General features: G+C 38.2%; 3 protein-coding genes, 1 non-coding gene and 1 pseudogene across 13 annotated transcripts in view; 2 read left to right on the top strand and 3 right to left on the bottom strand.

Annotated features, from left to right (window-relative positions):
• The first annotated feature begins 825 nt into the window (after positions 1–825).
• Positions 826–2,262, top strand: LOC147499730 (uncharacterized). Its single transcript, XM_086563524.1, has one exon. The coding sequence runs from the start codon at positions 826–828 to the stop codon at positions 2,260–2,262; it is 1,437 nt and encodes a 478-aa protein (XP_086419650.1).
• A 3,346-nt stretch (positions 2,263–5,608) lies between these two features.
• LOC147499729 (U4 spliceosomal RNA) lies at positions 5,609–5,764 on the bottom strand. The gene has a single exon (XR_015197283.1). It is a non-coding gene; the product is annotated as a U4 spliceosomal RNA (small nuclear RNA).
• Positions 5,765–6,087: 323 nt separating this feature from the next.
• Positions 6,088–6,396, bottom strand: LOC147499728 (late embryogenesis abundant protein D-34 pseudogene; annotated as a pseudogene).
• A 965-nt stretch (positions 6,397–7,361) lies between these two features.
• On the top strand, positions 7,362–8,604 carry LOC147499727 (late embryogenesis abundant protein D-34-like). Its single transcript, XM_086561522.1, is given in 5 exon segments — positions 7,362–7,403; positions 7,405–7,659; positions 7,661–7,711; positions 7,912–8,220; positions 8,302–8,604. Coding segments are annotated over 5 exon segments (807 nt in total). The 5' UTR covers positions 7,362–7,376; the 3' UTR covers positions 8,467–8,604.
• Positions 8,605–8,780: 176 nt separating this feature from the next.
• The window catches only part of LOC147499726 (ARM repeat superfamily protein), a 28,070-nt gene continuing 12,271 nt past the window's right edge, over positions 8,781–24,579 (bottom strand). The window contains exons 19-45 of one of the 10 annotated variants that reach the window (XR_015196032.1): positions 23,579–23,666; positions 23,332–23,397; positions 23,191–23,250; positions 22,721–22,807; positions 22,434–22,620; positions 21,492–21,535; positions 21,267–21,404; positions 21,039–21,170; positions 20,828–20,880; positions 20,687–20,735; positions 20,409–20,467; positions 18,364–18,503; positions 18,098–18,273; positions 16,039–16,167; positions 15,877–15,962; positions 15,658–15,773; positions 15,469–15,581; positions 15,262–15,385; positions 14,066–14,187; positions 13,706–13,874; positions 13,396–13,627; positions 12,266–12,590; positions 11,430–11,569; positions 10,824–10,948; positions 10,515–10,736; positions 9,818–10,113; positions 8,781–9,326 (exon numbers count right to left, since the gene is read on the bottom strand). Coding sequence is in view for 4 of the 10 variants with exons in the window: in XM_086561517.1 (XP_086417643.1) it covers positions 10,026–10,113; positions 10,532–10,736; positions 10,824–10,948; positions 11,430–11,569; positions 12,266–12,590; positions 13,396–13,874; positions 14,066–14,187; positions 15,262–15,385; positions 15,469–15,581; positions 15,658–15,773; positions 15,877–15,962; positions 16,039–16,167; positions 18,098–18,273; positions 18,364–18,503; positions 20,409–20,467; positions 20,687–20,735; positions 20,828–20,880; positions 21,039–21,170; positions 21,267–21,404; positions 21,492–21,535; positions 22,434–22,620; positions 22,721–22,807; positions 23,191–23,250; positions 23,332–23,397; positions 23,579–23,666 (3,331 nt within the window). In the remaining 6 variants the exon portion in view is untranslated. Of the gene's footprint in view, positions 9,327–9,641; positions 10,114–10,514; positions 10,737–10,823; positions 10,949–11,429; positions 11,570–12,265; positions 12,591–13,395; positions 13,875–14,065; positions 14,188–15,261; positions 15,386–15,468; positions 15,582–15,657; positions 15,774–15,876; positions 15,963–16,038; positions 16,168–18,097; positions 18,274–18,363; positions 18,504–20,408; positions 20,468–20,686; positions 20,736–20,827; positions 20,881–21,038; positions 21,171–21,266; positions 21,405–21,491; positions 21,536–22,433; positions 22,621–22,720; positions 22,808–23,190; positions 23,251–23,331; positions 23,398–23,578; positions 23,667–24,579 lie in introns of those variants that run through there. The other 9 variants (XR_015196030.1, XR_015196033.1, XR_015196031.1 and 6 more) reach the window with 9 other exon arrangements.

Here is a 24,579-nt window from a genome sequence, read left to right as displayed (position 1 = left end):
CGATATGCTCATCTTTTCACCCATTGTGAGGCGTTGTCTTGAGATCGTAGACACACCAAATGATTTACTTGGCTCGGCAGAACCACCGGAGAAGCAAATGGACCTTGCAAACGCAGTGGCAGTAGGAGAGAAAAGAGACTTTGACCATCTTCTGCTCGGTCATCAGGTTTGCAATTTACATATCTTTTTATGTTCAACTTTGAAAAGTTGGCATTTATATGATAATCACTGGATCCTCATCATAGTAATACCTACTTTTGCATATTATTATTGCATAAGCACCGTCACATGCATGTATGTTCTTCCTAACTCAAGTGCTCTTTCTAGAAAGGTCATAATAGTAACAAAAGAAAATCTTTTAAAGAACCTAACTACTTATTTGAATACATCTCTGCTTGTGTCAACATGTTTTTATCCTTTGTGGTTTAAGTTCAAATGTATACCATATTGCATTATGATGACATGTTTGTTGCGTACTTCTCTTTGTTGTTACGCTATACTAGTAGCTCTTCCTTTTTTCAATTATATCTTTCTTTTTATTAGTACTTTTGTATATTTGTATGCAATCCGCACTTTTAAAATTTGCTATGTTCCTTTTGGATATAATTGTGATTATTGGTATAACTTAAACCATCCTGTTATCCTTTATCATAGTTATCTCTGGGGTTTTACACCCAACAAATCCATCTCTCCTCTCCCTCAACAATTCTATGTTTTATTCTCGGTTCTTTTGTCTGGCTTGACGGTTTGGTATTCTCGCCATTCCTCCCAGACTTGTTCTCATGTTTTGGCGGCAGGCCCAGGTGAGGCCTCCCGCCGACAACAATGAGTATCTTTGCTTGGAATTGTCGTGGAAGCGGGGTTTCTGCGACAATTTGTGAACTGCAAACACATATGAACTCTATCAAACCCGATATATGTTTTCTCTCTGAGACGAAAGTCGATGCGTCTACTAGTCACAATCGTTTCTCCTCTCTTGGTTTCCAACATTCTGCAAACTTCCCATCGAACGGTCACAGTGGAGGCCTTTGGCTTGGCTGGAATGACAATTTCGATCTCGAAATTGTCCATTGTTGCGAAAGATACATTGAAGCTCTTGTTAAAAACAATCCTATTGGAACTGAATGGTTATGCACCTTTGTCTACGGCCACCCGGACCACTCTCATCGATCAGATCTTTGGAACAGCTTCACTAACCTTGCCGCAAATCACTCCTCCCCCTGGCTCATTGTCGGGGATCTAAACGAAACCACTGGTCAAGAAGAACAAGCTGGGGGTAACCCTTTCCGTGTCACTCAAGCTTCCCACTTCCTTGATTTCATGTTTACAGCAGATTTTGTTGATTTGGGATATGAAGGAGTTCCTTTCACTTGGAGTAATAAAATATTTAAGCGAAACGGAGCCGATCTCATAAAAAAACGCTTAGACAGAGCCATTGCAAACTCAGATTGGAGAACGTTGTTTCCGAATGCTAGAACAGTGAACTTGCCAATCATCAGATATGATCATGGGCCTATAGTGGTTTATGTAACACCGCCTCAAGCTCGTACACCGAAACAATTTCATTTCCAGTCTATGTGGACAACTGAGCCAGAGTGCAAGAATGTAATATCCAAAGCTTGGAATACCAATTCCCAAGGCTCACAACCTTACCGTTTTTGCAGTAAACTAAAAAGAGTTAAAAGGGATCTAAACAAATGGAATAGGGATGTTTTTGGGAATGTCCATTTTAGAATCAAAAGCATCCGCGAGGAGATCAGAAAGTGCCAGCTGAACCCTAACTCGGACCCTATCTACGAGCGAAACCTGATGGAGGACCTTAACCAAGCCATCCAACTCGAAGAAAAACTCTGGAGGGATAAATCTAGAGATACGATGTTACACTGTGATGGGACAAACTCACGTTATTTTCACCTATCGACTGTTGTCAGAAGGAATCGCATTGAGATTAACAAGATCAGGAAAGCTGATGGCACATGGGTAGAGGAGCAAAATGCGATTGGTAAAACCATTGAGGAGCACTTCAAAAATCTTTTCACTTCATCTAACCCAGCTACCAAAATCAGTGATCTAAACGTCTTTGAATCTGTTGTTTCAACAGAAGAAAATCAAGAGCTCACCAAAGAAGTTACTCTGGCTGAGATAAAAGAAGCGCTTTTCTCCATGGACCCACACAAAGCCCCTGGCCCTGATGGCTTCACCCATTCTTTTTTACCAAAAGTATTGGGACATAATACACCTCGATCTCCTAAACACTATTAAGAGCTTCATGAACTCTGACCACCTTTTGACTGAGTTGAATCATACAAATATCACCCTCATTCCAAAGTGCCAAAAACTTGAAACTCTTGACCATTTCCGTCCAATCAGCCTGTGCAATGTTAGCTTAAGAATTCTCACAAAAGTTCTTGCAAACCGAATTAAACCGCTTTTGGAGAAATTCATCTCGCCATCCCAAAGTGCTTTTGTAAAAGGAAGACAGATTTTTGACAATATTGTCCTTGCCTATGAAATTATCCGCACTATGAAAAGGAAAAAAGGCGCAGCTGGATACATGGCTATTAAGCTAGATCTAAGCAAAGTCTTCGACAGAGTCGAATGGGATTTTCTTCTGGAAACTATGGAAGCACTTGGTTTTTGTGAAAAGTGGAGGAAATGGATAAAACAGTGTATCTCCACCACTTCTCTCTCTTTCAAGCTTAATGGATCACCCACAGGCTTTCTTAAGCCAGAAAGAGGTATCAGACAAGGTGACCCTCTATCACCTTTCCTGTTCATAATCTGCATGGAAGTTCTCTCGCGGCTACTCACTAATGCCGAAAAGGAGAAGCGTCTTCACGGAGTAAAAATAAGCAGAAGTGATACCCCTATATCTCACCTGCTCTTTGCCAATGATAGTTTTATTTTCAACAGAGCAAATATAGCTAAAACACACGTCCTGAAAGATATCCTTGAAACTTTTAAAAATGTATCGGGACAAGAGATCAATTTTCAGAAGTCCGGTATCTTCTTCAGCCATAATACTCATCATCGACATCAACATATTGTCAAAAGAATCCTCAAGATTGGGAAGACCATTACCCATGGCAAATATTTGGGAGCTCCTCTAGTTCTGAGAAGGAAAAACAAAATTGATTTTGAAGAAGTTTTAGAGAAAGTTACCCAAAGAATGGAAGGGTGGAGAGCAAAACTTCTTTCTCAAGCTGGAAAACTTACGCTTATAAAAGCTGTAACCTCGGCAATTCCCTCGTACATCATGTCGATTTTCCCCCTGCCAGTTTCAATCCAAAAAAATTTGGATTCCGTAAACTCGAACTTCTTTTGGGGACAAACAGACAACCACACAAATAAGGTGCATTATACTTCTTGGAACAAGATTTGTCAGCCAAAGTCGTGCGGTGGGCTGGGAGTTCAACTTGCTTCACATCACAACACGCTTTCTACAAGCAAAATTACTCTTCGCGAATAATTAAAGAGCGACAAAACCATGGGCCACTAGTCTCATGAAGAAGTATGCACGCGTGGGCCGATCGGGTTAGAGCTACATGCCCAAAAGGCGCCTCAAAGATATGGAAAGGCATTATCAAAGCAAGGGATGCTATCCTTCCCCAACTTTGCTGGCATATCGGAACAGGAAGAAACATCGACATATGGTTGGATCCTTGGATACCAACCTTACCAAGTAGAAAACCAATAGGTCCTCTGCCATGTGCAAGCCCGTATCAGCGAGTGGAAGATCTCATTGACAGTGGAACTCGAACTTGGAAGATAGTTGCTCTCCACAGCATCTTTCTTCCAGATATTGTGACAGAAATCATGAAAATACCATTCAGTCACAACGAGCATATTGACTCCATAAGATGGATGGGGGAAAAAGACGGTGAACTAACAGTGAAGTCTGTGTCCAAGTATCTAAGCAAAAGCACAAAAGACAACAACAACCACAATCCAACTTTTTGGAATCACTCGTGGAACCTAGACACTGCAGAAAAAGTAAAACTTTTCTTCTGGAAGGCCATCTGCAACAACCTTCCCACAAGGGAAAACCTATGGAATATAAATTTAATCCCTTCGAAATTTGTCCGCTACCGCAATAATAACGGTGGAATCCACTACTCATGCCCTCTTTCATCGCAATTTACTTTCGGACATCGCCCGTATGCTTCTAACCTTTCCATCAGGACATGACAGACCACTTTGGAATCAAGATACTACCCTTACCTCTATTATCACCACCATTATAGCTAGAATACAAAATAAGACTGAGATAAGAGACACTCTAAGTACTCTTGCTTCTATCATGTTCTCAATATGGACCAGTAGAAATGATCTAATTTTTAACAACAGGCACACAGATGCAATTAACATAATCCGTAGAGCTTCAACCTTCATAACTAACAAGAAAGAACCCTATGCTAAAAGCAATTACATAGATAGCTGGCCCGAGATAGAAAATGACTGCCACTACCTTACTACCGATGCCTCTTGGAATAGTAATACTAACCAAGCAGGCCTTGGTTTTTCTATATGGAATAATTTTGGATATTGTATTGGTGCAGGACATGACAGAACCAGTGCCGCTGACCCAGAAGAGGCAGAGGCACGAGCCATCCGAGGAGGAGTAGACTTGTGTCGTCGTTTGCAGCTCCGACGTGTCACCATTTTGACGGACTGCAAACACCTAGCTGAAGTCCTTGAGCACAAAGGAACCAATTTATCTTGGAGAGCTAGATCAGTCGCATATGATATTTACTACAGTATCTCTTTGTTTGATCATTGTAATTTTTTTTACATTTGCAGAAACTCGAATATTATTGCCCATGTACTCGCGGCTAGGGGACAACAAGCCCCTCCGCATTTTACTTTGAACCCTGCTACATACGGCAAGGTCGCTGATTACTTTATGCATGGATGTAAGGAAGGTAGGAAGCTCTTCCTAGTTTTGGAAGTGTATTCCTTTTATCTATATATATATATATATATATATATATATATATATATATATATATATATATATATATATATATATATATATATATATTAGGCAGTGAGTGATCGATACACTAATCCTTCAAAAGCATCAATATTGCATTGATTTCCAGTGATGGCAAGTGATGTGCGTGCACAAAAACAACTAGTAAGAATGACGTTGAAATGTTTGTATTCAAGGTCTGTCACAATGCTTAACTTGAGCTTCTGTCAAAGACCCCAGGCTTAATCCATTAAGCGAAGTCCAGAAAGTTCCTTATTTATTTATAAAAGCAATTTGTACACTCTAGATAGGATTCTAGAAAGCGCCAACAGGAAAATTTCCCCACTCGCAACAAAAGCAAAGAAGGAAGAGGGTCATTGCATTAGGTACGTCCTTGGTTAAACTTTGCAGTGCCAGCCACAGCATCCCGCTACTCCACCCTGGTGAGTTTTCTTGCTCGGATTTACGCATTTCACACTTGATAGTTGATACCGCTTCAGCATCCGCAATTGTCGCCGCTTTTTCGTCTATCGTCGGGTAGCATTTTGGTAGCACCCTGGGAAACCTCAAAGCTAATTAAGCACACACCATGGCTTATCTCTTGGGAGACGATAAAATTTGTAAGTAGAATTATAGGGCTTTACCCTTGTTTAGAGGGAGCCCTTCCAGAAATTCTCGACGGCCCAGGCATTCACCAAGGCCGAAGAGGGGGTTTGGAAATAGTTTTCAACCAGCAATTGACGCGCCTCGGTTAGACCTCACTAGCTGCGTCATTGCCCCAAGCGCAAAGATATCTTCAACAGAAGTAAAGCCTCATTTTTATACTAACTTGTCCTCACTGAGTCCTCCTATCTCTCACATGTGGGACTATAGACACATGAAAAACTTAGTAGCTTTACGGTTTACACTCTTATATAATCTAATAATACTGTTGGATGTCTTGTTAATCAATCACAATCTTCACTAACGTACACTATTAAAGATAATTGATAGACAGAGCTAGCATCTGCTTATTGTTAAATCAAGCCAGCTTGAAATTTTGAATATGCATCAACAATCCTTTAAGAATAGGATACCAAAATAAGAGATGAGCCAAAACCTGTCCTGCCAACTGACTAGGTTATAGTTCGTCTACCGGGATATTCTTCGTCGACAACCTCAACCCCTTCATCACGCACAATATCAGTCATGTAATTGTGATCGATAAGGCCTCGTCTCTCATTCTGATCAGCCGCAGATTGCATAACAGAAGCAGGTTCACCTTTGAGAGTCTTTCCAATGGCCTGAGTCTCGGCTGATTGCGTCACGGCCGCATCTTGTGGTGCAATTGGCTTTGAAGCAAGCTTGCCTGAGACTGGGAACAGATCACCATATTTGATAGGATCTTGGTCACCTTGTGGCCTCCTTGGCTGTTGTTGGCTCATCTTGCTTTTAATTAAGTGGGTTAGAAATTGGCTGTAGTATTGAACTGGGCTTCCACAAGTAGCAGAACCATGAAACTGTAGTGACATAAACAGGACTAATAGGATGCTAGTTGAGTATGGTTTCAGTATCAGTGTCAAGTAGTCATACAATGAGATTGTGCAATGTTATTACACGTAGGAGATTCATTGTTTGAGGTGTCAGTCTCTAGACAGTGTTTTAAGTTTCTTTGACGGTAGGGTTGATCCAGAGGGACTCTGAATCTGCTCTTTGATTCTCATTTGGACCTATTCATACATCCAAGTCAAGCGTTGGCAACATGTATACGATGACCAAAGATTAACTTAGGAGAGTATATTTATCAAAGATCAACTTAGGAGAGTATTCAATAGAAAATTGCCAATGCAAATGTGCAATTTATAACATTACATTTTTCTACTTTTCGATATAGTGCAAATTGGACAATAAAAATCTCGGCATCATATATTTTGATATTTATTTTGATTTTTGAATACCATCAGGGCCGGCCCTGAGTTTCAAAGGGTCAAATGCAAGGTCCACGAAATGAGGCCTTCGTTTCATTTTTCTTTATATGAGAATGGGCTTTTGTTTAGGCTTTTAACAATATAGTGGATTTTTAGAGTTTAATGCGACCTTTGGATTTGGTATATATCGGGGGCCCTATATAAGGGCTTACACAACATAGCCCCAGGGCCGGCCCTGAATACCATTATACGAAGCCTAACATCATAGATGCAGGACTAGTATAGCTCCACATGGAGGGTCACTGAGAAGCCAACAGCCCGACCAATATCAACGTGTACTCCAATAAACTGGCTCTATAACAGGCTACATGCACTTGACGAAAACGATGTGCCTGTGTCTACATATCACTTACTTTAAAGCCATATATACCAGCCTTAGCATGTGATTCCCAACAATCAACACTACATTCAAAAACTAACTTCTCAACCTATTGAAAATGAGTCAGCAACAACCACAAAGACCTCAACAATTGTCAGCAAGAGCCGATCAAATATGGACATGTTTTTGTTGTCTCTGGAGAACTTGCTAAACAACCCATTGCTCCAAAAGATGCTGCTATGATGCAAAGTACTGAGACTACTTTGCTTGGCCAGGCCCAAAAGGGTGGACCAGCTGCTGTGATGCAGTCGGCTGCTATGCGCAACGAGAGAGCTGGTGTAGTTGGACACGAAGATCTCAATGATATTGCTGGTGATCAAGGCATGACTGCTGTTGAAACTTGAAAATAACGTTCCTGGGAAACGTTTTATTACTGAATCGGTTGCTGGACAGGTTACTATTATTATTACTGCTCCCTATGTCTTATCCTATCCATGGTTAAATAAAATGCAATTTATCCAGGAAATTGAATGATTCGGACTCCATCTGTTTCAGTTTTGCGAGACTCTGATTTCTGCATAGATTATACTCTTTTTTTCTTTTTCTTTTTTGTTATTTCAATCAATATACCACTAAGTTGGGTTTTCTTTCAGGTTGTGGGACATTACACCCAAGATGTTCCGAGGCAAACCACCCAATCGCCAAGGACAACGCCAACTTCCAATATTGTGATTGAAAGTAAAATAACCATTGGAGAAGCACTCGAAGCAACTGCATTAGCAGCAGGTGATAAGCCAGTCGATCAGGGTGATGTCGCAGCGATTCAAGCAGCAGAGGTGAGAGCAACCCGTAGGAATGTCATCACTCCTGGTGGTGTAGGCGCCATGGCTCAATCTGCAGCAACTATGAATGCAAGGATAGACCGAGATGAGGTTAAGACAAAGCTTGCCGATGTCCTTACGGTAAAAGTTTGTGTATATATTTGCTTAAATCATAACTATACATTTAAATGGTCTATATAATGATATTCTGGATATCTATAGGATGCAAGTGCCTTATTGCCTGATGACAAACCGGTAACGCGACAAGATGAGGAGGGAATTATTGGTGCGGAGCTGAGGAACAGTCCCAACTTGGCTACACATCCAGGTGGTGTAGCAGCATCTGTGGTTGCAGCTGCAAGGATCAACGAGAGAGATGATAAATAGATGACGGGCTGAGTTCAGGACATTTAGTTTGATGTTTAGTTCAATTCGTCTATCTTTTGTTTATGTAATGTAGTTGCAGCGTTTTGGGCATACAGTACAAGCTTGTACTGGAGTGGTATATATAATCAGTTTCAAGTTTCTCTCCTTTGTGCTTCATTCTGGCTTTGAATTAAATTCATAGATGCAGTAGCTATTACCTAATATCACGACTAGGACACCCTAAACGGCGTCCATAGTTTTGCTTCAACAAGCAGGACTGCACATCATCATAAGCAGCAGGGCAGTCCACCCAGATAATACACAATGCAAAAATATTCTGCCCGTCGAAATTTTGATGTTCCTTGAATTGACGAGAATTATCTTCGTTTGTTAAATGATACATTCGACAGGTCTGATATTCCACTTTCCAAGCTTCCAAATCAATACAAGAACAAACTTTCAACATCTTAATCTTAAAAGTTAAAAGTACCCATTCTTCAATACAAACAAAGGGTCGAATCTTAACTTCGAATAACTCGGCGAGCGAAACCTAAAAATCATTTTCTCCTGAATCAGTATAAAAGAACTGACCTCGTAACCACTCTGTCTAGATGGTCCTAAATGGTCTCTGTATTGCTGACGCAGCAGGCGAGAAGTGGAGATAAATAAAGCATGAAGGCGTGATATACAGGCATATACCCATACATTGACGCTATACAGGTCTGAAGATTTGATGGTGGGGCTCTTCTCGGTGTAAATTGGAGGACCACCGCTTACTTGAGGTTCAGCAACATGTAATGTCTCTAACTCATGTCATAGTTTCTGCTGGTTGCAGGTTTTCTTTTCTTTTTCCCAGTGTACTTGTACTCTTATGCATTTTCCTTCAGAGAGCCAAAAAGAAAAAGAAATGAGAGAATGCCACATTTAAATTTCTGACAGTTATAGATGTAGAATGTACAATACTGCAGTTAGATATGCATAGATTCCATGAAGGATTATTTGACTATTTATTTAATTTTAAAAGATTGGTTTATTGATGATTCCAAAATGATCAGGTTGTAATAATATCATATAGACTAAACGGAAGCAGATGACTCTGCAAGACTGCAACACATACAGGTAACGGGAGGACGTACACAAGCCAGAACGCTATGGTAGCAGTTACAATCAACAAACCACGAATGTACACAAACATAAAAAGAATGTGTATGTGTTATAACATGTCTTGCATCAGACTTGGTTCTTCATTGTAATGAAAAGACATTTACACAAAGGAAATGAGACAATTATATAAATATTTATTTTTAATGTACATAAAAAAATAACATTAAACAAAATTCCTTTGGAACTAAAATCCCTAACAGAACTTAACTGGGCTGACAATGGTGGCACATGTAACAATGTATTGCGAATCACCGAATGCTATTCTCCTGATTTGTTAACCGCACTATGCATCAACTGGGTAAGCTGAAGAATGTGAGTTCCAGTTCTGGGCCAATTAGTCCGAGTATCACTTCCGTGGACTCCCTCACCAACAGTCTACTCCCGACGTGTCAACACCCTGAGCTGTTCTCCATGTATCAACTGGTAACAGAGAACTTTTGGAGTCCCAGTTCCGTGCCAATTAGTCTGAGCAGAACTTGCACCAGCTCCCTCACTCTAGCTTCCCTGCCCATAAAAGGACCAGACTATAAACAACATGGAGCCAGTTTTCACATGCGAGGACATTTTCATTTGGGGCCGTGGTATTGGCACCCCATAAAATGGGACTAGCACCCCTTTTGGATGATCATATATCATCCATTTTTCTCTCTATATATGGGATGATATATGGCATATATCATCCAAAAGGAGTGCTAGTCCCATTTTATGGGGTGTCAATACCGCCGCCTATTTATTTGAACGTTTTCCTATACCTCTCCTTTCTACTTCTGATTCTGGGGTACTATCATTGACAATGGTACTAACATATTTATACTCAATGGTAACACCATAACAATTCAGAATACGGATATTTGATCTTAAGATATTGGGTCTACTCAATTTGCCTTTTGACTAATCGTATATACCATTTTAGTTGACAAACCTGGAAACGACCAGTTCACAGAAAGAAGGATATAGGACGATAAGATGCGCCCGCTTGTCCTGTTCTTCTTTCTTTCCTAACCCTTCCTTCAAGTACGGATGCAAAGGTAGAACAGATGCAGTTTCAGAATGAAGTACCAGCCGAGCCAATTCTTGAAGAACATAGATAATTTCTTCTATTCTGACGATTGGCAAAAGCTGTTGACCTGCAAGATGTTAGGAGGGTTCAAGACTTGAAGGAGTGAATTCGTAGTTGGGAAAGGAGCATTAGAAACTTCATAGAAACTAGGTACCTGAGTCATTCTCATCAACTAAGAATTTGTTTACTATGTATTCGCATCGACTCATGAGTATCATGATCGAAATTTTGCTGACCTTAGATCTTGTCGAGTTCCAATCACTGGTTTCACATGTGTAACTGGGGGGAGCAAAACAAAAACATAATCAGGTCTAATATAGTACAGAAGTACTTACCCAGATAGATGATAGATCACCTGCTAGAAAAATAATCTACATCTCTTTTCAGTATTCAACATATGAGGTCACTTATACCAAGTGGACCCGGAAAAACATGGATATAACGAACATGGAATGATAGTTCTGGTTACCGGGATCAGGAACTTGAACACAATATATAAAAAGCCGGATGAGGGTTTGAAATCAAGAGTAGTGGTAACACAACCCAAGGAAAGAAAGCAAGTTGTTGACAACTTGGATGACAAAACTGTCTTCTACTGACTAACATTGGGAAGTGTATCACTGCCATTATATTCACCGGAAATGATGTATAGAATCAATGTCTTCACAATTATAATCAATTTCGAGAAATAGCTGATATCATTTTCAAAATTACAAACTTTGAAAACAAGAAAAATCATTCCAAGCGATAATGTAGTTACCTGCATAAAGAAAATAGCTTCTCTAAGCAGCTCAAAGAGAATCTACTACAATGTGAAGGCAGCAGTCCCACTGTCTCAACAGGTAAACAGCATGTCCGTGATGCACATCGATCTAGGGTGGAAACAAGCCTTTGCAAAATCTACGGAAAAGTTAGAACATTTATTATTATTAAACAACAATTCACAAGAGTTTACATAGTTTTTCATGAGCCTAATCAAAGAACAATGTAACTTTGTTGAAATGAAAAGCATACGCAATATAATCTATTTACACTCTAAACCAACTTCATCAAATGAAATGCAGCTTATGTATCACCTAGGATCGGGAACTCCTAACCTGGTTTCAACATATTTAACAAAATAACTACATAAGTCTCTTGATCAGAAAACACCTAGCCACCTGGGTAAAATTACATGGCAATTTAATGTTTTTTTTTCTCTTCTTTGCTTAAAACTAATTAGATATATATTGAAATGTCCCAATGCATGACACAATATTTATATTTTAAGTCTCTACGGCAAAAGAATCACGGGAGACTAGCACTTCCATTCCATACACCAGACACTAGCAATACCATGGTCTTCCACTCATGCATATGCCATCATACATGGGGTTTTATACTCTGTTTCAGACACAATGAATGGCTAAAACAGTCTGATAAGGGTAATTAAAAGAATTGTACAAAATGAGGCTTGTGAAAGTGATCATATATTTATCTTATGAGACCAATCAAAATAAACTAATATAGGAACTGACCCCAATGAAATGGATGCATGAGTCTCAAGATATTCCTAGTTAATAGGTTAAGTTTAACTCTAGACAGAAAGAGGATTACATCATCAGGAGCATCGCTTTGTGTTTTCAGAATTTTGTCACCCAGAACATCTAAAATAGTCATCTCTAGAGACTCATTAGTCTTGAGCATTGCAGAAGAGAGAACTTTGGAAGGAATTGGGCGGCCACATGAACCCATGAGGAATACTTCATAAACATCTGCAACTTCTTTCCAGAAACGTGTTCTGGTTGGTCTAGCTACATTTAGATCTGGAATACAATCTGCATTTATCCTGGTGACATTGTCAATAAGAATATTGTTGAAGCCTTCAACAGCTAATCTCCATAACGCGCCATCTGGATTGTCTCTTCTAGTACTCATACACCTTCACAAAAAAACTTCGATTTCATTAGCCATACAATATTTCAATTACAACACGCACAAACTAAATGCATTATTCAAAATGAGTTTTGACCAGTGAGAAATCAAGGGCAAAAGATGGGAGATGCATTAAAAACTTAATAGGATATATCCATATTTGGTTTGACTGTAAACATGTCAAAATGGATAAATAATATTTCATAACCTGGTATACTAGGGTGTTTAAGCACCCGTGAACATGATCTTAACCTGCATCTCCTTTGGGAGCACGAAGACAAGTTTATAAAGACAAACCCTAATCCATATAGCCAAGAAGACACCTAGTTCCATCAATAGCCTATACATCATGACACAAATGGATATGTATTGTGACCTATACATCAAAAAACAATTCTGTGTCAGAACTAGTGGGTTACGCCTTTGACTGCTAAATTTCGTTTGATTGAGTTCCAAATGAATTTGATAAAAAGTACCAGTAGCAACAGGTTTGACATCAGCTGTGTTTCCCTATATGGTAGATGCTTGGTTCTCTGGTTCTAAATAGTGGAAAAGGGAACACAACTGGAAGCTCTCCTTGCTATTTACCCTTTTACAACTTACATGGCTTAAATGTATCCCACAAACTTTGAGTCGTGGCCGTCGGATTACATAGGTGTCATGGATTGATGATTACATAGAACAAAAAAAAGGACTTGAGATGAGAACAATAATGTCGAAAGCTATGTATATATATATATATATAGTTTGCCAATCACACAAAAAAGTAACAAAATCAACTAATAAAACCAGAGATCCTCCACTCCTTGTACCTTCCAAGACCTTGAATAACTTCAGGAAATATATTGTATTTTTCAACTGCAGGAGCTGACTGAAAAAGATCTACCAGCATGGGGACAACCTTTTCCCCTAACAAATGACTTGATAGCCAAGACTCTGTATGCTCAGCTGTTGCTACGTCAAAGTTTGATCCAGGCTCTTCACTTTTGTTTTTGGATTTGAGAGCAACACCATTAGGGGAATTGGACTTCAGCTTCTTGGTTTCTGTGGGACAGGGGAGAAAGATAGGAAATTTCAACAGAATAGAGAAACGTTTAACATTTTCTGGTTTGCAGTCCTTACCAGAGAGTTGGTCTGTTTCAACTTCTTTGTCTTGCAAAGGAAGTTCAGGTCTAGGAAGAAAATGCAAAAGCTTCCGCAGAAAATTGGACCACAGTGAAGATAGGTGCTCCGCCGGGCACAATTGTGGTAGAACCTCCAGCATAGTTCGCTGCACAGGTGGAAGAAGTTCCTGAAGAATATCACCTGAAGAACATTAGAAGGGAAATTTTCCGTAAAACTACTTCAACCAAACAGAAACTATATCCTAAACAAATTTGCACTGCTGTTCTAGTAGACCATAGGTGAAGACTACCAAATTCTAGGATATGAAGATGACAATTAAAACAAAGACATGATATGCTGGTTGCAGGAATGACGTACTATATCAACTTCTGAACTATCGCCAGCACTCCTGGATTGTTTGACTGCTAAGTGTAAGATCTCTAGCAACTGCATGTACATGCCACTGTCAAACATCGTTTGTGCCTGAACATACAGTTCACCTGCCAAAATTTTCATCAGTTACATATGCATTTATCCATGTTGAGTTGAACCACGATAACTAGTACACCATGTATAACAGCAAAGTTGGCAATCTAGATAATGAAACATGTTTGATGATGTTTCAACTGAGACATCTTGCTATCTAAATGTTCATGCAACTAATACAACCATGGAGGATATGAAGGTTATCGCAACCTTCCTGAACCCCCATCCTTTCTATCTCTACGCTTTACTTTTACCTTTTTTTTTCTTTTTGTGGTGATGGGTTTCTAATCTAATATGAATGAAATTACCATACCATAACATGTAAGTGCTTAACATCTTCAATTTCACATAGAGATTAAAATATCAACACACGACAGCTCAGCCAGATGGATGATTAACGATACCATGTTGAAGTTGCATCGTGTCCATCGGCTTCATGAGAGGATTATGGGTAAAAAGGTTAACTGAAGAAGTTTAACCACCAGTCAACTTTATCTGTCATATATTTCCTTGGAAAAGGTAGTAGCAACAAACAAATGATACTTTCATAGTAATCACTAAATTCTGGCTTTTATTAAGTGAGCATGGGTCTGCATATTGGATGCATCGTTTCAGCCTTTACCTCTCTTCCATTCGAAATATACCAGTATCAGCTGTGTATAGTATGTACACCACTTGGTAAGAAGTAATGGAATTACAAGATATCCGGAAAATTCTGAGTCTAAGCATACTGTGGCTTATTTATGCATGATATGTGTCAGTTCATTATACATCAAATCCAATGGTTATGTGTTTTAGTCACAATGTTCCCTTTGTGACATCAATGTTCGTAAAACACCTTGTGATATGTGTTTAATCTCAAGGTCTTGCTCAACGTTTCACCTGACTGAGACTCACAGTACAATCTAGATCTGAAGCCCTGATCTGGATTACAATAATGATCAACCAAAAAAAAACTTCATCTTGTAAATCGTAAGAATATCTTTTACGTCTATGTGGGAAGATGAAAGGACCCCTTATTCAGAGTTACCTACTCAAATAACAGATGAAATCCTAAATTAAATTAGTTAGCATCACTAGTGCATTACCAATCCCATGTACAATCTCCTGCTTCACCTTGATGGCCGTACTTCCACTAGCATCGACTGACTGCTGAAGAACAAACTCATATGCATCGAGTACTGATTTGAAATAAGGCATTGGCAAGTTTCCCTGATCCATGCGATCCTTTTAGTTGAAAGAATTTGGTAGTTTACAAAAGTATCAATGGCTAGCTGATATGATATTGAGGTTACCTTCAGAGAATGAGAAAGAGCAGTTGTCTGTAAACAATTTATTGCTGCAAGAGCAACCTCTTTACTACCATTTAAAATGCTTTTTCTGACAAAAAGAAGCAAAGATTCCCACCCTGTAGATATGTAAATTTTAGAGGTAAAGCAAATAGAACAAATATAACCATTCAATGACTTCAGAACTAGTTCCACCTGTCCAGAAATTGCTTAAACTCTGCAGGAAAGGGAAAAATGAACGTAGAACGCGGGTTATTCCACCTAAGACAAGCACAAGTGTCTCATCCCATTGTTTTTGAGCTGTGTTACGACTGTCGAAAAAATTCAATCTCCATCACAACTATAACTACACAAACCAATAATTACTAAGAAATAAATCAGTAATACTAATGAAACAATTTATGATCAATTCACCTATGATGTATAAGCATGTGAACCGCTTTCCCACCTCGCATTCCAAGTTCTTTACCTTGCCATTCATCTTTGGATGAGGTGGAAGCCTATCAAGAAAATTAACTTATCAAGAAAGCCATAAAAAAATCTTGTAACTTGTGTTTTATATGGTTTTCAAGTTACCATGAGAGAAACACGATCTAGTGTAGGAAAAACGTAATTCCAAAGGCAGTCCTCCCACATGCTCTTTGAAAGTTTATGTCCATTGCTTCCTAGAGTTTGAAAAAGTGTCCGAATTGCTGAATTCCTTACCTGAATATGGCACCAACTATTAGAACTGCATTACTAAATTAAGAAGATAGACTTTTATTTTTGTAAGAGATTATTATTACTCTCCATTTACTAGATAGAGGTTTATAGAAGAATGAACCTTTCACCTCAATACATTGTTAACAAAACTCTCAACAGTATTGATTAATAGCTTCTCAAGTTTTCTGCTCGAGCACATAAATAATACCATCAATTTATCATACGGAAAGTATGAAGATGTAGATTCTAATTAAGCAAATCACAAGAATGACCGAACTCTCTGTCTTTGACCTTTATGTTATGACTTAAGAACCAGAAAAGGTAACTTATAATATTCTTATATCATAGATATTTATCATTGTGAGATAGCCCTAAGCAAGGTATAGAGCTCTACAAACAACACATGCATATATGTGTATCACGTCCACAGTGAGGTAGTATCATTCTCTTTTTTGCTTGGTCACAGTTATATTCACCCCATAGCCAATATTAGTGTAGTACGACTAACTGCCCTACATTATTTTATTATAAAAATAGTGTTATTAAATAGGTTTCTATTTGTATCACGTCCATAGTGAGGTAGTATTGTTCTCCTTTTTTTGTTTGGTCAAGGCTAAATCACTCGAGAGTCGATATAAGTCTGGCAAGGCTAACTGTCCTTTGAGATTTTGTCTAAGACATAGTCTCATGAAACAAGGGAAGATATTTTCTTCCCAATACATACTCAAAATCTTGACCTGAACATAGTACATGGCCAGCTATTAAGAATTTCAGGAATGCCCCCAACAAAGATAGTACATGATTTGTCAGCACACGACCGCACGTTATGTTTTGTAATTAATTTGTGAAGATTACTCTTCCCCATATGGCAGGGAGGAATGCTAGCATCCTGACCCTTTATGGGGATAGGACCATCGTAGCTCTATAGAGACAAAAAAAAGTGACCATTTCACCTATTCTAACGGTTCCAAATCTTCCAATTCATTAGTAACTACTAACAAGACTAGAGAAGTAAACTCAATGAGTCAACTCATCATCTCCTTCTGGGCTCTGAACAAAGGTGTCATTCTCCTCCAAATCAGCTATCCACTACACCAGTGCGCCACCGTCCGACGGAATCTGATCATCTCATTTATTTACTTTTTTGTCTGATCCAACTCAAACACAAGAATTTTCATTACCATTCCACCATACAACTAACAAATTTGAGTTTATTACAACATAGCATCAAAAAATTAGATGCTCTAACCATTTGAAATCATACATAAATGTAAATCAAGCACGCCATTTGACCCTTCAAATAAGATGAAAGAGTTGAATCTCTCTGCAAAATCACTAATATGGGTATTTTTATGAGAGTTTCCAATTCCATTATCCCAAAAACAAAACATGGTAAGTTCACAAATAATTAGTTACTAACAAAGAGAGACTCCAACAGTCCACATTTTTTTAAATTTTGAAATCATCCATGTGACTAGTGAGTGGTGGTGGTTGTGGTGTGGAGAAGAAGAAAAAATTGAGTGAAAAAAAGTAAAAGAAAGAAAAAGAAAAGAGGAATAAAGAGAGAAATGGGAGTGGCGACGTCATTGTTTAACAGTGACAGGTGGGGACGGTGTTGACAGTGACAGATGATGATGGAGAGGATGGAAGATGGGGGTGAATGGTGAGTCATTTTAAGTTGAACAGTTCGTAGGATGGTGTTTGAAGTTTGCAAGTAACTAGTAATTTTCTTTTGTCTCTACAGAGATAGGATGGTCCTACCCCCTAAAAGGGCAGGACGCTAGCATTCCTCATGGCAGGCCACAGAAAAAGTTAATTTTGGAAAAGGATATAGGTGCTCGAATAATCTGAGTTGCACAGCAATAGTTTTAAGTGTGAACCATAGAAAACTAGAGAAACAGTCAGCTATTACAAAAAAAAAAGAGGTCCATACCTCTGGTCTGACATCAGATCCAAGCTCTTGAAGCAACGAGAAAACAGAAAATAGCAACTTATCACGATCAACTGTATCCACAAATGGAACTTTACCATGAACGTTTTCGTCAGCATGATGAATCCCTTCTATTTTTTCTCCTTTTAGCGGTGGAGTACATTGGACATTTTTAATTTCTGTAGAAGTAGATAATATAGAATGTCTTAACCACCTAACCCTCAAGAAATAGTCAAGAAATCAGTCAAAAAAATATTCATACAGGCAACCTGTTTCATTTTCGTCAACATGTCCTTGAACGAGCCCCTTGGCAATAAAATCAGTAGTAGTCCAGAGAAGGCTTATAGCTGTCAAGCTTATATTCAACTCCGTTTTCTGTGCACTGTATGCTCCTGTGACTTCTATACATCTGCAAGTTTATGTTTAGAATGAGAACTTAATAGGAAGATATGGAATATTTATAACCAGCATTGTATACGGACGGAAAGTAAAGCAGATCTACCTATGTTTAGAATGAGAACTTAATAGAAAGATATGTAATATATATAATCAGCATTGTATACGAACTTGAATACAAAGTATGTGTACGTAATTGGTCAGGAACACAATCAAAGCTCTAGAGAAGACAGATGGATGCATTCTGATCATTGTTTTAAAAAACTGTTGTCAGAAATTGTTCTTCAGATGAAAACCCTTGGGAAAAGCTATAATCAGCCAGCTATCATTTAACAGAATGCTGTTGTTTGTAGACCTATGGAAAGATGGCTACAAATATCTATACAACCCAACCCATAAAAAAAACGCCAGACGACACTATAATTGGCAGTTGCATGAAACTCTATGCAGGGGTTCCTCTTAGCATTCTTAATATGTTAAAATTGAAAACAAAATTAAGAAAAAAATATATATATCATTCTCAATGCATTGTTTGCTATCAGTACTGTCAGGTGATGCCTTTCTCCGCCAAGGCAACTTGATTACTCAATTTACTAAGAACATGCCTCAAAACTAAGGTTCTAAACTAAGTTACATTGACACAGATACATGTGTCCACATTCGACACAACAAATTACAAAAAATTAGATATATCACATACAATATGTCCATGTGTCGTGTCCGACAGCAACATCTTGACAAGTATCCGACATGGTACTATAAAAATATGGCTTGTCCTTGTAACATACAGTAGGTTCTAAACCATGGTGAGAAACATTTCTTAGTGCTACTTTGACTTTGAAATGGTATTATTGTAGATCTTATCCCAAGGAGTCATTTCAAAAGATTAATTAAAAGAAAAATCCTGAATTTCAGATATTCAAAGAAACTCATGATTAGTTACAATGTCTTTCATTCAGCTGCAAACATAAACGTGGAATTATCATTACCCAAAACCACTGTAAAGAGCATATTTTTTGTTTTTCAACAAACTGACAAACAAAAACCAAAAGTTTTCCTTTCTTTAAAATAAATAAAGAAACCCAGAATAAGCTGGTGGGAAAGAAGGTTAACTACCAACTAGGGGGGAATCAGAAGAATGCCAACCTTCAATCATTATTACAACCAAATTTCATTTTCTTGCAGCTACCAACTAAGTTTACATTCAATTTGACAGCTTTCCACTCCAAGGAGTACATATCATGACACGACTTTTTGTGAAAATTCATCTTTTCGTTTGTCTCTCCCCTATGTCACCTACAATCATTGCAACTCTAGGAAAAACAACAATAATACGTAGTGCATTGCCCAGGAAACCACGGTTATGCACCTAGAACATTATTAGGCTTCTTCCGCGAATAGATATCCTTCTCACTAGGTGGATCCCCCCTCTCCCAACTTTAAGGCTGGTAAATAGAAGGCAATTTGCATTGAAAAATCCATTAATTAAACGTCAGGACACACGTGATGGGAGCTTTCTGTTCAGGACGCATTTTAAGGATAGATCCTTCTCCTTTGGAGGAGAATATATTGACAATTGGCTGGATGAACTTGACAGAGTCTCCTTTTGGGAGCCTCTTTTACAGATGGGACTCTTGGCTGAGAAGATCCAGACTGGACCTTTGATGCATACTTATGATCTTGTCATTGTTTTCCCATCTTTTCTCCATTGTTTCTTGATGTATGTAGGATATCAAATCCTACTACTTTCTTTTCATTTGAATTTATAGAATATGACTCTAGTTGATCCGATTTGAGAGAAAGGAAAACAAAACATATACATGAGAAGAAATTTTAGTCTTGATATGGAAAAAGAGAGGCCAAACAATGAGAGAAGTCAGTAAACTACTTAAATAATGTGAAGAACATAGGGTCTTACACATCAAGACAGTGCGCTGGTATAGATGAGAGACCATCATTCATTATTACACGAATGCTCTGCAAAAAAGACAGAAAAATACAAAATGAAAGGGATTTAATACTGCACCACAAAAAAAGGATTATTGGACTCTATCAATCTTTCATAGTGAGAGAGGGAGAATGTGGAAATGACAAATGAGTTAAAATCAATAGGCGTTAAACATCATACTAGCTGGGATAGCACAGCTATACCATTTTCATCATATATACAAATCAACCAAAGGAGATCACTTTCACCTGGAAACCTAATGAAATGATATCCTTCTCAGTGGCATCTGCAACGGACCTGGGAGATGGAGAGAGAGAGAGAGAGAGAGAAAGGTCAGATAAAGGAAGTCTAACAAACAACAAGGAAACACAATAAGCAGAAATATAGACCTCAACATCTCAAGAATCTCCGGCCAGCTATTATACAACTTCTCCCCATATCTCTAAGTTCAATAAGAGGGAAATCAGATAAAACCAAAATGACTACTAGATGAAGGAAAACATAAGAAACTGTAATAACCACAGAAGTGCCCCTAAAACGCGCAGAGGAATTTCCAAGAAGAAGCATTAAATAAGAAACTAAATTCAAACCCGGAAGTACCTCTAAAACATGCAGCATAATTTTTAAAGATCCAGCTCGGACATCAAGGTACTGAGTAGAGAAGTAAAGGATCTTTAATGGTGATATGATTGCACACTCAAAAGATCTTAATTCAGTATCTGTGGTTTCCATCTGAAAACACAAAATGAAAGTTTAGGGGATTAAGGATTAAAGAGTGACCAGTATCACATACCCCAGTTCAAAAATAAAATAGCTCCCAGTTCCAACCTCCTGATTTACAAGCTGATGAAGCCTAAAGCCCTCGGATTTGGGAGAACCTAAGACAGTAGAAATTGATTGATCTAATGCCTCAAGTGCCATGCTCCGTAGATGAGAACTAGGATTTTCTGCAAGCTGCAAAACAACCTAAATATTATAAATAAATAAATAGATAGATAAAAAAAACCGATAAAAAAAATGTTTTAAATAGGAAAAAAAATCAACAACTACTACCTCTAGAAGATGGCCAACAACTTGATCCCACAAAGGCTCTACTCCTGGTATGTAGTAGATAGATAAGCATAAACTGAATAAAAAGGTTTGAAATTCAAGTTGACACAAGCTCTCTGAGTAAAATGAGTCAAGTATTTTAATGCCTGGTTTTATTGTTACATTTAAGCAGTAAGACATAGGTGGTGGCGACAAATTAAGAAGGATCTCAAATCAACATTAACCTCATTATCATGATTGCAAAATAATTGGCTAAACTGAAATAAGTATTGATGGCTACGCATACAAGCTTTCAACAACCATTCAGCCGCTAACCCTTAGAGAGCAATTCAAAAGACCCGAACAAAAAAAAACACCTTAATCAGAATGTTAAATAAACGGGAAAAAAGAAAAAGTAGGAAGTTTCGAATATGAGCCAACTGTCACAGCTATGAGTTCAACAGCATTAGAGCACTCCAATGCAGGGTGGTTTTGGGGAAATGGGTGGTCGAAGGGAAAAAAAATGGCCTCTATGCAAGATGGAATGCAAGGTCAGTTATGGAAAAGATGGGTTTCGGGTGGGTATCTCCCCATTGTCCTTCCGAAAACCATCCAGATGGCATCTTAGAATAACGGTCACTCCGCATCTATGCCCCCAACTGATTTTAAAAACTTTGATAGAATATTCACTGTGATGAAAAAAATGATACCCTTAAAAAAAAGGGGGGGAAACAATTATTCACCATATACAGGGTGAGAATTAAACCACAAAACTAGATATCATGAAGGACTAGAAACTTACCAAAAAATCTTAAAAACATGTGAAAAATGGATATATTGCTGTTCATGCCAAACCATGGAATAGACAAACCTTTGATTTACCATGAATCAGATGCAAATATAAACGTAATACAAGAAAATGGACAGTGGACTTCAAATTCTTCAATCTAAAATTTGAATACGTACTGTGAACATTATTAACAAGTATTGATAGCATCCTGTCCACTGAAAAACCAATGCTTCCAATATGCTGACTGGAAGCTTGTCCAAAACCACTTGAGTTTCCAGGTATGCATTGGCTTGATAGTTGACGTAGAGCAGTTAAAAGGGACTTAACTGCAGAGATGTGCATCAATCCTGAGCTCTCAAAAAGCTTCTCAAAGAGACATCATCATATTAGAATGTGTAACATGAATATACATTCATAAATCCTTATGTCATGAAGGGACCAAAAGGCAAAATCACTAAGTCACCTGAGAATTCAATGAAGATAATATGTTGAAATCACTATATTGACCAGACGATTCTCTTGTCAGCTTGGGAACAGCAGCAGAGACCTCCTGCATACAGACAAAAACAAGCTGCAGGCCATTGCAAAAGGACATAACAGTACTAAACCTTCAACTAACACTTTTTCAATGAGAATCACCAGATGATAGGTTCTTATCTATGTTACATGGACACGCCATTTTTTTTTTTTTTAAAAAAAGTCTGTCGGATATGCATGCATGTGTCCGTGTCGGACACATATTGTATGTGATATACCTCAATTTTGATATTGTGTCAGACACATTGAATCCGTGTCAATGTAACTTAGGTTCTCATGGAAGCTTTATGTATCATAACTAAATTAGAAAATTGTTTTAGTAACTATCTTGTCATTAGAACAATTTGGTTTCACATAAACACTAAAGAGAAATGGATTTTAGTATTTCAATAGTACCTGTGTTGTAGCATGTGGAGAGTGAATTACTCGATCAAGAGCTGCCAAAGTTTCCAACACCTACACAGTTGGCAAAACAACTGAGGATTAAAGGAAACTCTATCTACCCCGGTAAAACAATCGAAAAGATTATCCGCATACCAAAATCCAAGATGGGCCCAACACATTGTGTAACCTGTGAGCTATGTTGAAGAGGGTTCTCAAGGCCTGTAATTAGATGAACCACTTATAAATAATATAGACTGAGCAAAACAAAACATGATAGAAATTAACATGTTAGAAAAAACATGTTATTGGCCGGTGAGATCAGCCAATAGCATGTTTAGAAATTACCCAGGCAAAGTAAAATGTGTTGGCTGAAAGGTTAACAAATAAAGAAATTCCATACCTGAACATTCTTTGGGGTAAGGACAATGCTATCTCGCTGTTCTACTACAAATTCAGCACGCTTTGACCCAGGAGATTGTAAGGTATTGCTGAATATTAAGACTATTCTTCAGTAACTTGATAAAATTAGATAATCAGAGACGTAAATGCATACAAGTAAGTCAATACCCGAACGAAGATACGAACATCTATCCTTTAACTGAAAAATAAAAAAGATATGGAGATTGATACAAATGGTTCTGGGCTTCTGGCTTTACAATTATTGGAAGTAGGGTTATGAAGTTATGATAACTTGAACCTCTGGAGAACCAACCGAGCAGAAGAAAGATATAAATTGCTACTAAGTTATACCTGAAAAATAATCTATTTATGGTCAATTGATAAATTTGCAACTTTACAACCGAATTGATAGATAATTCCTTGATCAGAGTAATGGGAGAAAGTAAAACATTAGGCGACCAAGTGGACGCCTGAGCCCAGTCAAGTATGCTGGTTATCCAGTGATGAGTTACTTAAGCATGGCCGTTCTTGATGATGCCTGAGAACTGAGAAGACTGTCAGATGACACAAGCATTGGTTCCATCACTTGATGATGTGGGACCACTATTATAAAAAAATTATGAGGCAGAGAAGCACCGTCTGGGGATTCTTGTTGTATACTTTTGTTGAGAAGGATGTAGATCATTTTGGCAGAGCTGAGGGCAAGAGTGTCTTATTTCCTTCTAACATTTCTTTTCACATGCATGTCCTATGTAATTAGTTTGATGTGTTTACACTGAAGTCTGACCTTTGGCATCATTCACTTTGTCATAATTGCTCTTTTTGTTCTTTCTTAATTATTTGCATGTACATATGTATTTGAGCCAATATCAATCTAGGAAGACTATCAATACTTATGATGTCTAGCACATCTTAGGTGTGTATATCTGTTTTCAATCATGTTCTAGAGATTTGACCAACAGTTCCAGAATTTGTTCCATTATTTTGCCAATCACCAGAAGA

Source organism: Coptis chinensis, chromosome 5, assembly GCF_015680905.1.
Source record: "Coptis chinensis isolate HL-2020 chromosome 5, ASM1568090v1, whole genome shotgun sequence".
NCBI classification, from domain to species: domain Eukaryota; kingdom Viridiplantae; phylum Streptophyta; class Magnoliopsida; order Ranunculales; family Ranunculaceae; genus Coptis; species Coptis chinensis.
Note: the sequence above shows the minus strand (reverse complement) of the source record. Positions and strands in the feature narration are given on the sequence as shown.

Bases quoted from the DNA above. Each gene is read 5' to 3' on its own strand.
- LOC147499730 (XM_086563524.1), top strand. From the start codon at position 826: ATGAGTATCTTTGCTTGGAATTGTCGTGGAAGCGGGGTTTCTGCGACA.